This window comes from Diabrotica virgifera, chromosome 6, assembly GCF_917563875.1.
Source record: "Diabrotica virgifera virgifera chromosome 6, PGI_DIABVI_V3a".
Lineage (NCBI taxonomy): Eukaryota > Metazoa > Arthropoda > Insecta > Coleoptera > Chrysomelidae > Diabrotica > Diabrotica virgifera.
The window spans coordinates 228,769,067-228,783,709 of record NC_065448.1 but is presented as its reverse complement, the minus strand read 5'-3'; the positions used below and the strand labels follow the sequence as shown (position 1 = coordinate 228,783,709).

At 29.6% G+C, this 14,643-nt stretch overlaps 2 protein-coding genes across 2 annotated transcripts in view; both read left to right on the top strand.

The window, feature by feature from the left end:
* LOC126886771 (macrophage mannose receptor 1-like) overlaps positions 1 to 3,832 on the top strand; it is a 31,890-nt gene extending 28,058 nt beyond the window's left edge. The window contains exon 6 of the mRNA XM_050653795.1: positions 1,552 to 3,832. Coding sequence (XP_050509752.1) covers positions 1,552 to 1,781 — 230 coding nt within the window. The 3' untranslated portion in view covers positions 1,782 to 3,832. The remainder of the gene's footprint in view (positions 1 to 1,551) is intronic.
* Positions 3,833 to 13,727: 9,895 nt separating this feature from the next.
* Positions 13,728 to 14,643, top strand: part of LOC126886770 (macrophage mannose receptor 1-like) — a 65,622-nt gene continuing 64,706 nt past the window's right edge. Inside the window, exon 1 of the mRNA XM_050653794.1 lies at positions 13,728 to 13,896. Within this exon, the coding sequence (XP_050509751.1) occupies positions 13,848 to 13,896 (49 nt within the window). The 5' untranslated portion in view covers positions 13,728 to 13,847. The remainder of the gene's footprint in view (positions 13,897 to 14,643) is intronic.

Sequence of the window (14,643 nt, the reverse complement as noted above, 5' to 3'; positions counted from 1 at the left end):
TATTTGCACATTCACGCTGCCCACTTCCCTGTCCAATTCCCTGTCGAAAAGGGCTGAGTATAAATCCGGTAATAGTATTTGATTCAACGACCGTGTAATGATGGCTGTTACTCACGATGATGAAGCTTGCGACACGAGCCATAGACGAGTGTCGTAGTTCATCAGAGTGAGTAATAGCCATTACATGCGAGTAGAATACTATACTTTTTCTACGACCTTTTTTTTATTTCTATTAGTAGAAAAATATAATTATCAACTACTAACATTATTTAAAATCGAGAGATTTTATTTTTCATAAGAAAACATATTTTATATAACTATAGCAATACTGTTAGAATCAGAGAAATGTCATTGGTGTCATTGTATATAATGGAGGTGGCTTTTAAAAATAAGACATTTTAAGGCAATTACATGAAAAAGAACGTCTGCACCCAATAAAAATCTATTGTACAATCAACAGTAAGTAAAACACAATTCATTGATATAACTTTCATATCCGTAAACCCTTTTACAGAATTAGTACACATTGTTTATGTTTACCTTTTTATAACGTCAATATTAAAATGTCAAATGTTGAAATTTAAACGTAAAAAATATACTGATCCATTATTAGGTACAGTTAAAAATCTTTTAAACATTTTTCGAAGTTAATTGTCGATATAAATTACAATGATTATTTCATTCATAGGAGATTCTGACCAATAGAAAGCTACATAAATCTAAATTAAATCGATAATTTTTGATAATTTCCCGTCGTCAAGTATATTACGTCAAATGCCCTTCGTTGCTACGAAAAAATACATTCAGTGACATTATTGACAATTAATGTTTTAAAAATTATAAAAGTGATGACTTTCAACCGTCAAATCAATATTTATAACAACTGTGTGTTTAATTGTACTAATTTGTACTTACATAAATAAATTACAATAAAATTTTGGTGTTGAACAGGTTTATTCATGAAATAATCAAAACAAATTGAACTCGATCTCTAAAATTAATATAGAAGTTTTGCATTCGTGACACTTTGACATAATTTCACTCGCCTTCGGCTCGTGAAATTAATACTATCAAAGTGTCACTCGGGAAAAATTCAATAATTTTAGAGCTCTTGTGGAATTACTACTGATTATTTTATTAAATAAAATTTAAGTAATTTTATTTGCTAATAATGAGTATATTAAAAGTGCAATGCATCACTGGAATCTAACTTCAACCCGTGAGTAATGACCCGTGAGTAACTTGAGTTCGTGAGTAATGAACTATTACTCACGGGTAAAGTAATGGGTGTTATTATCTATCCAAAAATAGTGAATAATAAGCATATTATTAAACGTTCGTAGAAAAAAAATATAAATAATATATTTCATGTTTGAAAATTTTAAAGTATTGAAAAGTATTAGTTTTAATAATTCTGGTCTGTCGGGATTCTGGCGTATCAGGATTTTGGTCGTCGGGATTTTGGCTGTCGGAATTTTGGTTGCCACCGTGTACTGTATGTACATCACACCGAAAAATTATTTATTTTTAAAGCACTTTAATCTCTTTTAGGTGTATATGGTTTATTTTGGACTTCTGGATACCATATCAAAAGATTGGGTGCTTGGAAGTGGATAAATGGCGAAACGGTTAACTTCTCTAGTTGGGTCCCAGGGGAACCCAATAACAAGAGAGGTGACGAATATTGTATTGAGTTTAGTAGAACTAATACGACCATGGTCTGGAATGATGAAGCTTGCGAAAAAAGAAGGAAGTTTGTATGTGAACGGGTCTTCCATTAGGGAGTTAATGACTTGGTGTTTTAGTACGAAAAATATTATATGGTTTATAATAATTATGTATAAACTATATTATGTCCTTAATGATAATACACTTCTCCAAGAAATTGACGCACCACCTAATAATCGGACATTTTTCATATCTAGAATTTCCTAAACCTGTTGTCCGATCTAAGTGATTTTTTAAATATATTTTATATATTTATCCTTTAACAATATTGTTGTAATAATGTTGTTGCTGGGCAGGTAAACTGTCATTGTATACTGGGTGTACCAATTAAACTGCGATTTTTTCTCAAAGCTCGCCTCACCCTCTGGAATATTCTAGCATTTAGCAAATACTGGCATTAAAACCCAACTATAGCCTCATGTTTTCTTAACATTCTATTTTTTTATCCATTTGCTTATGTTGGAAAAATCACAAAATCACTTAAATCGGAAAACAGGTTTAGGCAATTCTAGACATTAAAATGACCCATTTATAAGGTGGTGTGTTAATTTCTAATAGGAGAAGTGTATTATGCATATTTAGGCCAGGGTAATAAGACAAAAATGTACCCTGTTCGTGACACTCGAGCAGCCAGGGTACTGAAGCGTTTTTTCGACAAGTAATACTTATAGGAACAAATTTTAACTATTTCCTGCGTAGGATCTGGCGGCCATTTTTATTTATAAACAATTAACTGTAAAAAAATGGCATTTTTCCCTTTTTTCTCAAATCAATGGAAAACAGCGAAACTTATGATTTTTTTAGTACAAATATCTTTGAGATTATAGAAAAAGCTTTAAAATGACATATTACAAAGTTTGATATACTCATTTATTGTTAATATAATTGCGAAAAAAGTCGCAATTGCAAAAAAAATTGTTTTCGCAATAACTGCTGTAAAAATTGGTGTACAGGTTTAAGATTTTTGTCAAATGAGGGTTCTTTAGTGCTTAATATATGATAAAAATTTCAAAGCGATTTATTCAATTGTTCAAATTTTATTCGAATTGTTTATCTCAGTGAGCATTTTTCTTGCACTAACATAAGTCAGAAAAAAATGACGTTAGAGCCATTCCACAGGTGTCAAATGGAAGAGCATGAACTATATTTTCAACTTGGTTTAAAAAAAGCGAATAAAAAATGCATTTATTACTAATAAATAATTGTGAAAAAGTATCGTAAATCTTTCTTTATAAATTTTTGAATAAATTTTTCAAAAAAAATTAACTTTTTTACCCTGTTGTAAGTGCACAACTACCAAGTAATGTTATTTATATCATAATTGATAAAAAACTGTAATAAATATATATAATTTCTTATATAACAAAATAAAAAGTTTATAAGGAAAGATTTACGATACTTTTGCATAATTATTTATTACTAATAAATGCATTTTTTATTCGCTTTTTTTAAACCAAGTTGAAAATATAGCTCATGCTCTTTCATTTGACACATGTGGAATGGTTCTAACGTCATTTTTTTCTGACTTATGTTATTGTAAAAAATGCTCTCTGGGATAAACAATTTGAATAAAATTTAAACAATTGAATGAATCGCTTTGAAATTTTTATCACATATTAAGCACCAAAGAACCCTTATATGACAAAAATTTCAAAGCTGTATACTAATTTCTAAAAGAGATGTTGCGAAATTAATTTTTTTTGCAATTCCGACCTTTTTTCGCAATTATATTAACAATAAATGAGTATATCAAACTTTGTAATACGTCATTTTAAAGCTTTTTCCATAATCTCAAAGATATTTGTACTAAAAAAAACATAAGTTTCACTGATTTCCATTGATTTGAAAAAAAAAAGGGGAGAATACCATTTTTTGACACTTAATTGTTTATAAATAAAAATGGCCGCCAGATCCTAGGCAGGAAATAGTTACAATTTTCTCTTATAGGTATTACCTGTCGAAAAAACGCTTCAGTACCCTGGCTGCTCGAGTGTCATGGAAAAAACCTTATTAACCTGGACTAATTGACGAATGATATCTGTAACATGAATAAAATAAATATAAAAATAACTGTAGAACAAAATAAATTTAAAATATTGTTGGATTTGGATTGTTTGATCCATTAAGCCCCGATACATAATAGCTTAATAAAATAAAAAAAGTCAAAATGTAAATTCGTACAGGTTAAAACAAATTTTATATCAAAGTTTAGGTGGGTACAAAAGATATTTTCAAGAAAGTATCCAAATCATACAAGGGGATCATTGTTTAAAAAATTAAAAAGGGTCATTTTTGCAAGAAATATACTTTTTTAACTGCTGAGGTAATTCACTTATTAATGAAGGTCTATGGGATTTTTTTTCTGAATGAAAGTTGAAGGGTAAATCTTTCACATAAGACTTACTAAATTAAATTTGACCCCCTATTTATTTAAATAATTGTATATAAAATTTTAAAAACAAATTTGCCAAAAATTATTTTTAGCGTTTTAAATAAGCACCATAAAATATCTTATTTTACAGACTAAGTTGCGCTATGTTATCAGTATTAAGCAAAAAAAAATTGGTCCAAAAATATTTAATATTTTTTTAGATATTGAATTTGTTTATTAAATGTTACTATATTTTAAATTGCAAAAACGCGGTTGTTGACAAAGAAATATTCACCTGCTTAAGATGTCATTACTTTTATTTTTATGTATATTTCCGATAAATATATTGATTAATTCAAATTTCAATTAAACTCCCCCTAAAATGGCATTTGAAAATTATTTAAATTTGTTTATAATTTCTTTTTTTAATAACGTCGCGTGGATTAAGTATTTTGAAATGTCGTTTCTATAATTGGGTTCCTGGGAATTTTTTGCTAATTAACAAAATTTTTTTTGTCGTTTTTTCTTCTTCTTTTTTTTCTTGGAGTTACATTATTACGGGCCCTTTTAGGGTTAAATTTTATTAAGAATATCGAATCTCTGAGTTGTAGATTCTAGACCTAAAAATATTAAGATTTAACTAAAATCTCTTAAATAAAATATGGCTACTTACTGAGTTACAGGGTGTTTTATTTAAAAATTTAAAAATTATTGTTACCAAGTACTTTAAAACTATTTGACGTATCCTTATCATACTTGACAGAAAGTGTTACTATTATACACCCTACTAAATTGTGATTAATAAACGTTTCTAGCTAGTGCCAGAGGCGTACGACAGGGGATAGTGAATGATTAACTTTTACCAAATCCTACACCACTGAGTGAATTACTATTTTAGCGAAATTTCTCGTTTCTCCAATACTTTGTATGTAAATAACTTTATTGGTATTGATAAAGCCATCAGTTTGAGAGATATTGGAAGTTTAAAATGAATGAATGAATGAATTAAAATAACTATGCCATTTCATATTTAACGTCCAATTTCTCGAAAACTAATGACTTAATCGTTACCAGTAAAGAGTATATTATTTACATAGAAAGTATTGGAGAATCTAAAAATTCCGCTAAAATATTAATTCCCTCAGTGGCGTAGAATTTGGGAAGGGTCAACCATTAACTATCCCCTGTCGTACGCCTCTGGTAGTAGCTAGAAGCTTTTATTTATCACAGTTTAGTAGACTGTACAGTACATACACTTTCTGCCAAGTATGATAAGGATACGTCAAATAGTTTGAAAGTAATTGGTAAAAATAATTTTTTAAATTTTTAAATAAAACACCCTGTAACTCAGTAAGTAGCCACATTTTATTTAAGTGATTTTAAACCAATCTTAATATTTTTATGTCTAGAATCTACAACTTAGAGATTCGACATTCTTAATGAAACTTAACCCTAAAAGGGCCCGTAATAATATAACTCCAAGAAAAAAAAAGAAGAGGAAAAAAAGACAAAAAAATTTGTTAATTAGTGAAAAATTCCCAGAAATCCATTTATCTAAACGGCATTTCAAAATATTTAATCCCCCCGACGTTATTAAAAAAACAAATTATAAACAAATTTAAATAATTTTCAAATGCCATTTTATTGGGAAGTTTAATTTAAATTTGAATTTATCAATACATTTATCAAAAAAATACATAAAAAGAAAAATAATCAGATTTAATACAGGTGAATATTTTTTTGGCAACAACCGCGTTTTTGCAATAGAAAATAGAGTAACATTTAAATAACAAATTGAATATCTCAAAAAATATTAAATATTTTTGGACCAATTTTTTTTTCCTTAATACTGATAACATAGTGCAATTTAGTCTGTAAAGTAAGATATTTTATGGTGCTTATTTAAAACGCTAAAAATAATTTTTTGCAAATTTGTTTTTAAAGTTTTATATACAATTATTTAAATAATATTATTTAAATAAACAATAATACAATTATTTAAATAAATAGGGGGTCAAATTTAATATAGTAAGACTTATGTGAAAGACTTACCCTTCAGCTCTGCAGAAAAAATCCCATAGACCTTTATTGGTAATTGCATCACCTCAGCAGTTAAAAAAGTATTTTTTTTGCAAAAAAGACCCCTTTTTAATTATTTAAACAATGATCCCCTTGTATGATTTGGATACTTTCTTGAAAATATCTTTTGTACTCACCTAAACTTTGATATAAAATTTGTTTCAACCTGTACGAATTTACATTTTGATTTACATGTAGTGTAATTTTATTTTACTAGACTATAATAAAAAATATTGTCCACTAACACTAAAATATTGCAAAACCTCTAAATTTTAAAGAACGGCGTGGATTGACATGAAATTTGGCATAGACATAGCTAACAATATGTCAAAGAAAAAAGTGATATTGTGCCGATGTGCGTTTTTACCTGAGGTGAGTGTCACCCCTTCTTGGGGATGAAAAAATATACGTTCTAAGTAAGTCCGGAAATGGATAAACTGACTAACTCTAAGCAACTTTTGTTCTATTGTGGTTTTTCACTATGTTAATAATTTTCGAGCTATTTTGTGAGTGAATATGTTCATTTTTCAACAAAAAAAAACATGTTGTTAGATGCTCTTTCGCAAATAACTCAAAAAGTAAGTATTTTATCGAAAAAAAAAATGAAAATTAGCGGAAATATAGATTATAAAAAAAATTATTAAAATGGTGTAATGCAGATTATATTTTCAAAAAATAACTTAATAATTTCATATTTGAATGAACTACTAGCTGGATGAACGAATGTATAGAGCGCAGATATTGCTAGATTTTTAAAGTCACAAAGACTATACTGGCTTGGTCACTTATAGAGAATACCAGATCATCGAGTTGTAAAAGTAATCCAGAGAAGAAAGCTCCAAGAAAATAGAACAAGCGGAAAGCCTCGTTAAAATGGATAGACGGCGTAGAGGAAGGTCTTAAAAAATAATATCAGGAAGTGGCGAAAGGAAGCATCCCACAGGGCAGAATGAAAGAACATATTATTTAAGTAGGACAAGTTTCACAAAGGGTTTTAGTGCCATTAGAAGAAAAATAATTCCTATGGCCTCAATTTCAATTGTTATCCATATTTATTGATTCAATTAGTGTTGTTTTTATATCATTTCAGTTTTTTAGTATTTTGAAGAATACGATTTGGAATAAAGATATATGATGTAGATTTTCTAGAAATCGTCTTCTTATCGTACTGTCATATTTAGTGGAGGTTAGTGATTACACTGGCAAACCTGTATGTGTCCAATACGGCTCTAAACAAAGATGTTGTATCAAGGCCGGTCCAGCCTACGATATTTCTAAACCATGAAATCTGGCGGCTACAGGGACACCGTATTCCTTCGATGCTACTCTGGATGATCAGTTAAGCGAAGCGGTACGTTTCGTTTCTTTTACAGGGTGGGGCATTAGTGTGACAAAGTCTAATTACTCGTTTGTGGTAAGAGATACGAAAAACAGTTATTTAAGTAAAAGTTGGGGCACACATAGTACCATAATTTAAAATATTTTCAAATATAGAGGGGCGTGCGTATTGACAAGTTGACACAAACTTATGTTTTTTTAAATGGAACACCCTTTATAGTTTTACATTTTTGGATTCCCCTCAATGTTTCCTTTCTTAAAATACATGGTTTTGTAATATTATAAGAGGCAGTTTAAAAGTGAATTACGTTTTTTTGTTAATTTCGTAGCAACATCTACACCCTGAAGAATGTTGTAGTGATTTGACATAAAATTTTCTATTTATATTCAAACGATTTTTAATATAGTCTATTACTGTTAATCATGCGGTTACTGTTAATGGAAACTCGGAATGAGTATTTTCTGAGTTTTCTTAAATGGAACATCCTGTATTCTAGTATTGTAATGAAATTATATTTTATGGTATACTTTTTTATTTCTTAAGCATTTCTATACCTAAGTACTTTAATGTTGTTCTGAAGCTATTTCCTTGTGACATCTTTATGATTAACTATTTAGTGGGAAATAAGCCACAATTAAATTGAAAAAATAATTTTATTAATGTTTCGAAGCCCAAATCGGGTTTCGTTGTCAAAATACAAAATACTACTGGTTATACATATTAGTAGTATTTTGTATTTTGACAACGAAACCCGATTTGGAATTGGAAACGTTAATAAAATTATTTTTTCAATTTAATTGTGGCTTATTTCCCACTAAATAGTTAATCATAAGTGCTTTAACTTGTAAGTTATTCGTGATTCTTTAAGCAAAACATTAATTGCAACAAAAATTACGTGAAATTTTATTAGGTGGCCGTGAAAATATCCAATCAAAAATAACGTTTCGAAAAAACAATTCAAAATAATCTAGCCTGATCCTTAATTTATTAATATTGGATGAGATATCCAACCAAATACATTAGTAGATAAGGTTGTTGGTGCTTAAAATATTAATCAAACATACAAAATTCTCCCTAATTGGCTATGACACAATATTTGCTTAAAAATTTGACAATATATAGTTTTAAATTTATATAGTTCCAGTTGATTTGTTACCATTACTAATATTAATTTTTCTAATTAGGAACTGATTAAAATGGCTTTATGCTAGGAGAGTATACCAAAAATGGGTTACTTGCAATAAAAAATTATCATCAAAAATTCCCTGATAGACGACAACCAAAAAGAGAAACTTTTGAAAGTATACTAAAACGGTTTCAACAGACTAGATACTTAGATTGTAAGAACGGTTGTACTAATATGCAGATCATCAGTGACACTAAATATTACATTTAATTCCTATTTTCTTCACTTACAATAGTTTTTGTTCGATCAGATTTAAACGTTTCTCTTCTTACCTAGTTGTCGTCTATCAGGGAATTTCTAATGAAAAATTCTTATTGTTAGTATCACATTTTTGTTATACTCCATTAGCACACAAACTTTATTAATCAATTCCTCATTAGAAAAATTCATATTAGTAATGGTAACAAAGCAACTAGAACTATAAAAATAGTATAATGTCAAATTTTTAAGGAAATTTAATGTCATAGTCCACTAGGTAGAATATTGTATGTTTTTATTAATATTTTGCGCACCAACAACCTTAACTGCGAAATTATTTGGATATCTTATCCAATATTAATAAACTAAGGAAGAAGCTAGATTATGATGTATCTTTTCTTGAAAAATTATTTTTAATTGAATATTTTTAGGGGCACCTAATAAAATTTCACGTAATTTTTCTTTTAATTAATGTTTGCCTTAAATAATCATGAACAACTAACAAATTAAAGCACTTAGGTATAGGGAATGCTTAAGAAATAAATAAAAACCATAAAATATCATTTCACTTCAATACTAAAATACAGGGTGTTTCATTTAAAAAACTAAGAAAATACTCATTCCGAGTTTCGACCAATCTTGTATACTAAAATTTAACATTTCGCTATACTGCTAATGTTCAACAATAGTACTATAATAAAAATCGTTTGAACATAAAATAAAAATTTGATGTCAAATCGCTCCAATTCTACAGGGTGTAAATGATGCTACGAAATTAAAAAAAAACGTAATTATCTTTTAAACTACCCGTCTAATATTACAAAACCATATATTTTAACCATTGGGAAGATTCCAAAAATGTAAAAATATACAGGGTGTTCAATTTAAAAAACATAGGTTTGTGTCACCCTGTCAATACGCACGTCCCTGTATATTTGAAAATATTTTTAGGTTATGGTCCTATCAGTGCCTCAACTTTTACCTAAATAACTTTTGTTCGTATCTCTTACGACCAACGAGTAATTGGACTTTGTCCTACTAATGGCCCACCATGTATACAGGGTGTTTCATTAATAATTGTCCATCTAGTAACTGGAGAAACCTTCGCACAAAATACGAAGATTTAGCCTAAAACACTTAAATAAAATGTGATTTCTTACTGAGTTACAGGGTGTTTTATCTAAAAATTTAAAAATTTCTTTTGCACAACATTTTAAAACTATTCGACGTATCCTTTTCATACTTGTCAGAAAGTATAGGTACTATACAAGCTACTAAATTATGTTAAACAAACGTTTATGGCTATTACCAGAGGCGTACGACGGGGTAAAGTGAATGGTTGACCCTTTCCAAATTCTACGCCACTGGCGAAATTTCTATTTTAGTTTTTTTGATTCTCCAATACTTTCTATGAAAATATTATACTCTTCATTCGTAACGATAAAGTCATTAGTTTTCGAGATATTTGAAGTTAAAAATGAAACGACACGGTTATTTTGGTCAATGTATTGTGTCGCTTCATTTTTAATTTCAATTATCTCGAAAACTAATCATTTTATCGTTACGAATAAAGAGTATATTATTGACATAAAAACTATTGCAAACTCAAAAAATTACACTAAAATATCAATTTCGTCAGTAGCGTAGAATTTGGGAAGGGTCAACCAGCAACTATCCCCTGTCGTACGCCTCTGGTAGTAGCTAGAAACGTTTAATTATCTTAATTTAGTAGGGTGTACAGTACCTACACTTTCTGCTAAGTATGATAAGGATGCGCCAAATAGTTTTAAAGTACTGGGTACAAATAATTTTTAAATTGTAATCATATGAATCATACCATAAATTAATCAAAATAACTGTGCCGTTTTATATTTAACTTCAAATATCTCGAAAACTAATGACTTTATCGTTACCAATGAAGAGTATATTATTTACGTAGGAAGTATTGGAGAATCTAAAAATTCCGCTAAAATATTAATTCCCTCAGTGGCGTAGAATTTGAGAAGGGTCAACAATTCACCATCCCCTGTCGTACGCCTCTGGTAGTAGCTAGAAACGTTTGTTTATCACAATTTAGTAGAGTGTTTAGTAGTCGCACTTTCTGCCAAGTATGAAAAGGATACGTCGAATAGTTTTAAAATACTGAGCAAAAATAATTTTTAAATTTTTAGATAAAACACCCTGTAACTCTGTAAGGAACCACATTTTATTTAAGTGTTTTAGGTTAAATGTTCGTATTTTGTAATAAGGTTTCACCAGTTACTATATGGACAACTATTAATGAAACACCCTGTATAATGTGTCCCAGGTAGCTAAATTTTATATCTTTGCTCACCTTTAGCAGCTGCCTATCTCTACCTATTTTCCTCAAAACCTTTTCGTTGGTGATGTGGGTTGTCCAAGATATTTTCAAGATTCTTCTATAAAGCCAGAGTTCAAAGACTTCTAACTTATTCATCTGTGTTATGTTGAGCATCCAGGTCTCCGTTCCATACAGAAATATTGACAATACATAGTAATGCAGAAACGACATCTAAGGCTACATTAATGCTACTGTTACAAAATAAGCTTTCCATTTTGACAAACCTTCTCGGACACCTCCATTTTTACCTCCACCACTTTATAATCAAGTTGATTTTTGAACCAGCAGCCAAGATATTTGTATTCGTTTATGTATTCAAGCTGTTGGTGGTTCACGTATGTTGGAAGGGGTAAATTTTTGTTACATGGTATTTTTATGAATTTGGTTTTTCCAGTATTATTCTCCATCCCCATTTTCTACAACTCTCACTAACCCTGTCTAACAATATTTCGAGACTATAGTCCAAATTAGCCATTAAAACACTGCCATCTGCATAGCGAAGGTTTTTGCAAATTTATTCTTTGACCGTTTATCCTGATTCCTTCTGAAGAGTGCGATAAAGCGTTCGCAAGCATTACCTCAGAGTAAACGTTAAATATTATCTGTGATAGCACCACCCTGTCTGACACCTCATTGTATTTCAATTTACCTTGACGTGTTACCATTGGCCTTTATAATTCGACACCCCATCGAACAAGGTTGTAACTCAGTTTAAGCGATTTTACAGGAGAGGTAAAAAACGAAAACATGACTTTTTAAAAATTTGTAGCGAAATGATTAGACTCTTTTACAATAATGTGATATGATATTTATACCATAATAAGGGATTACTGTGAGATGTATGTTTAGTAATTTTAATAACTATTGAAAATCTTGAGTTTGATGGAGATAAACCTTGAGATTAAACATAAGTATTCGTAGAAAAAGGTTTTTAAGTCGCCTAACAACCATTTTACACTCTCTGTGTTAATTATGTTTCCCGTTTAACTATTTAAAGGTTGTATGTTTTGGGTTATTTGCAATATAGCTAGGAGAAAATGAATTTTTATGGGATATTTAAACAAAATATCAAGTAACAGTTTTCACAATTTTAATTGGAAATTATAAATTTTACAATAACAATAATATTCTCAAATTTTTCACATTTTTATTGCATATCTGTAAATATTTATTTCTAGACCATTTTACTTGATTACTTTAGTTTTTACTATTAATATCTACTTCAAAATTAACATATGTGCCTTAAATAGGTTAAAATTTAGAATTTGGTTCTGATTTAATTCAGTTACGGATTTAGGCTTGCCTAATGCTTTGGCATATCGCATCATGGTTATCCATTGGTCTGGAGCATATGCGACTTAATTTTTTTCCGTTTTTCTATAAGGGCATGCATTGAATCACCCTCCTTTTGTGAATGTGCTATTTCGAAAAATACATGTATAATGTTTCACTATATAGAAGTATTTAGCAAAAACTATTCTATATTAATTTATTTTGTCCACCGAAACTATCAAAATGGAAAAAAGTCCTTAAATCCTTTTTTATTTTCATTTCGATAAATTGACTTATAAGATACACCATTTGTTTAAATACTTTATAAATTAAACATACGTGCAACAAAGTTGTAACTCATTTAACAACCTTGTTAATCGTCAAGTATAAAGAAAGTAAATATTTAACATAGGGAGTATCCAGTGTTACTGCCTTTTTCACGCTAACATTGCACACGTAAGTTAAAATACAACTGTTTTCAATGGAGTATTAGCCAAACTATTGAGAATTAAACTATATCGTTTATATTGACGTGTGCGCAATTTTTTGCTGAATTCGCCTGTGTTGAAATCTGAAAATAAATGTAACTTGAGTTACAACCTTGTTCGATTGGGGTGTCGAATTACCGTCTGAGTCCAATAAAGAGCTACAATGATTTTAGAATTTTTTTGCCGATACCGATGTCGTTCAGTCCTTCTATCCAGCTACTATACTGCCCCCGGTCGAACGCTTTTTCAAAATCTATAAAACAGACACAAAGATCTGCTTGTTCATCTTTGCACCTTTGTGCCAGAGTCTGAAGACAGAATATTGTTTTTCGTGTCCCCATATTTTTCCTGAAGCTAAATATTGTTCTTGACCCGTGACCTTGTCACATCTTCTATAAGAAGTAACTTAGTAATTCTATATTTGGAGATTTACTACGAAAACATTGTCTTATTTTCTTGATAAAATATTATTCCTAATCATATTAACTCGGGATTTCCTGGTATTTTAAGACAAACAAAAATAAACTTTTATAAAATTCAAAAGAATATTGTTAAAAATAAACTATACGGATCCCGAAACTACTGTTCAATTCAGAATACCGTATTTGTTTATATTGGTAATTTCTCCTTTGATAGTATTCTCGCAAAGTCTACAAAAAGGTTGTTTATAACAATCACTCATGACCTCTTTTATCAAAAATATCTTGTATCTATATAATTCCAACATACATTTATTATGTGCATAAATAACAAAGACCCATGTTTCTCAAGCGCTACTTGCAAATATTACATATACATTTTCACTAGTGAAATTGAGAGTTAATATGGGAACAGGGTTGTTTTGTGTGGTGCTTTTATTTGTGACAGGTTCAGGTAAGTAAAAGTTATTTAATTTAAAAATTAAAAAAGTAAAAGTAAAAGTAATTAAAATATAAAAACATAATTAAAGGAATATAAGTGAATAATCTTAGATATGAAGACGGTACAATACTCCTTACGGATAATGTAGAAGGGCTGCAAATTTTGATTGATTGCACTACGTAGTATAGCGAGACGTATGGAACGGCCCTGAACAAAAAAAAAAATACAAAAATCATGACGGTCAGTCAGACCAACATTGAAGACGAAATAATCTACGTTAAAGGAAAAGCTATAGAGAAAGTATCTAGATACGATTATTTGTGATGTGAACTAAATGAACAATGGGACCGCAGCCTCGAAATAAAACGAAGCATAGAGATTGCCAGAAGCCATTTCCATTAAATGAAAACAGTATTATGCAATGGAAAACTGGGAATATAAATTAGAACTAGAGTGTTAAGACGATATGTCGTATTGTCTGTCCTATTATATGGAGTTGAAGCCTGGACAATTACGAACGCAACTGAAAAAGACCTGCCAGCTTTGAGATGTAATGTTATCGAATAATGTGGAAAACACCAGGGACACAACACATAACCAACACAGAAATATTAAAAAAGATGAAAAAATAAAAATAAATAAAGTAACACTACGAAGGAAAGAAAAATGAGCTACTTTGGTCACATACTAAGAAATGAAAAATATCGTCTGCCTCATATGAAAAGTGCCCAAGTCCAAATTAACAAATTTTACAGGAGA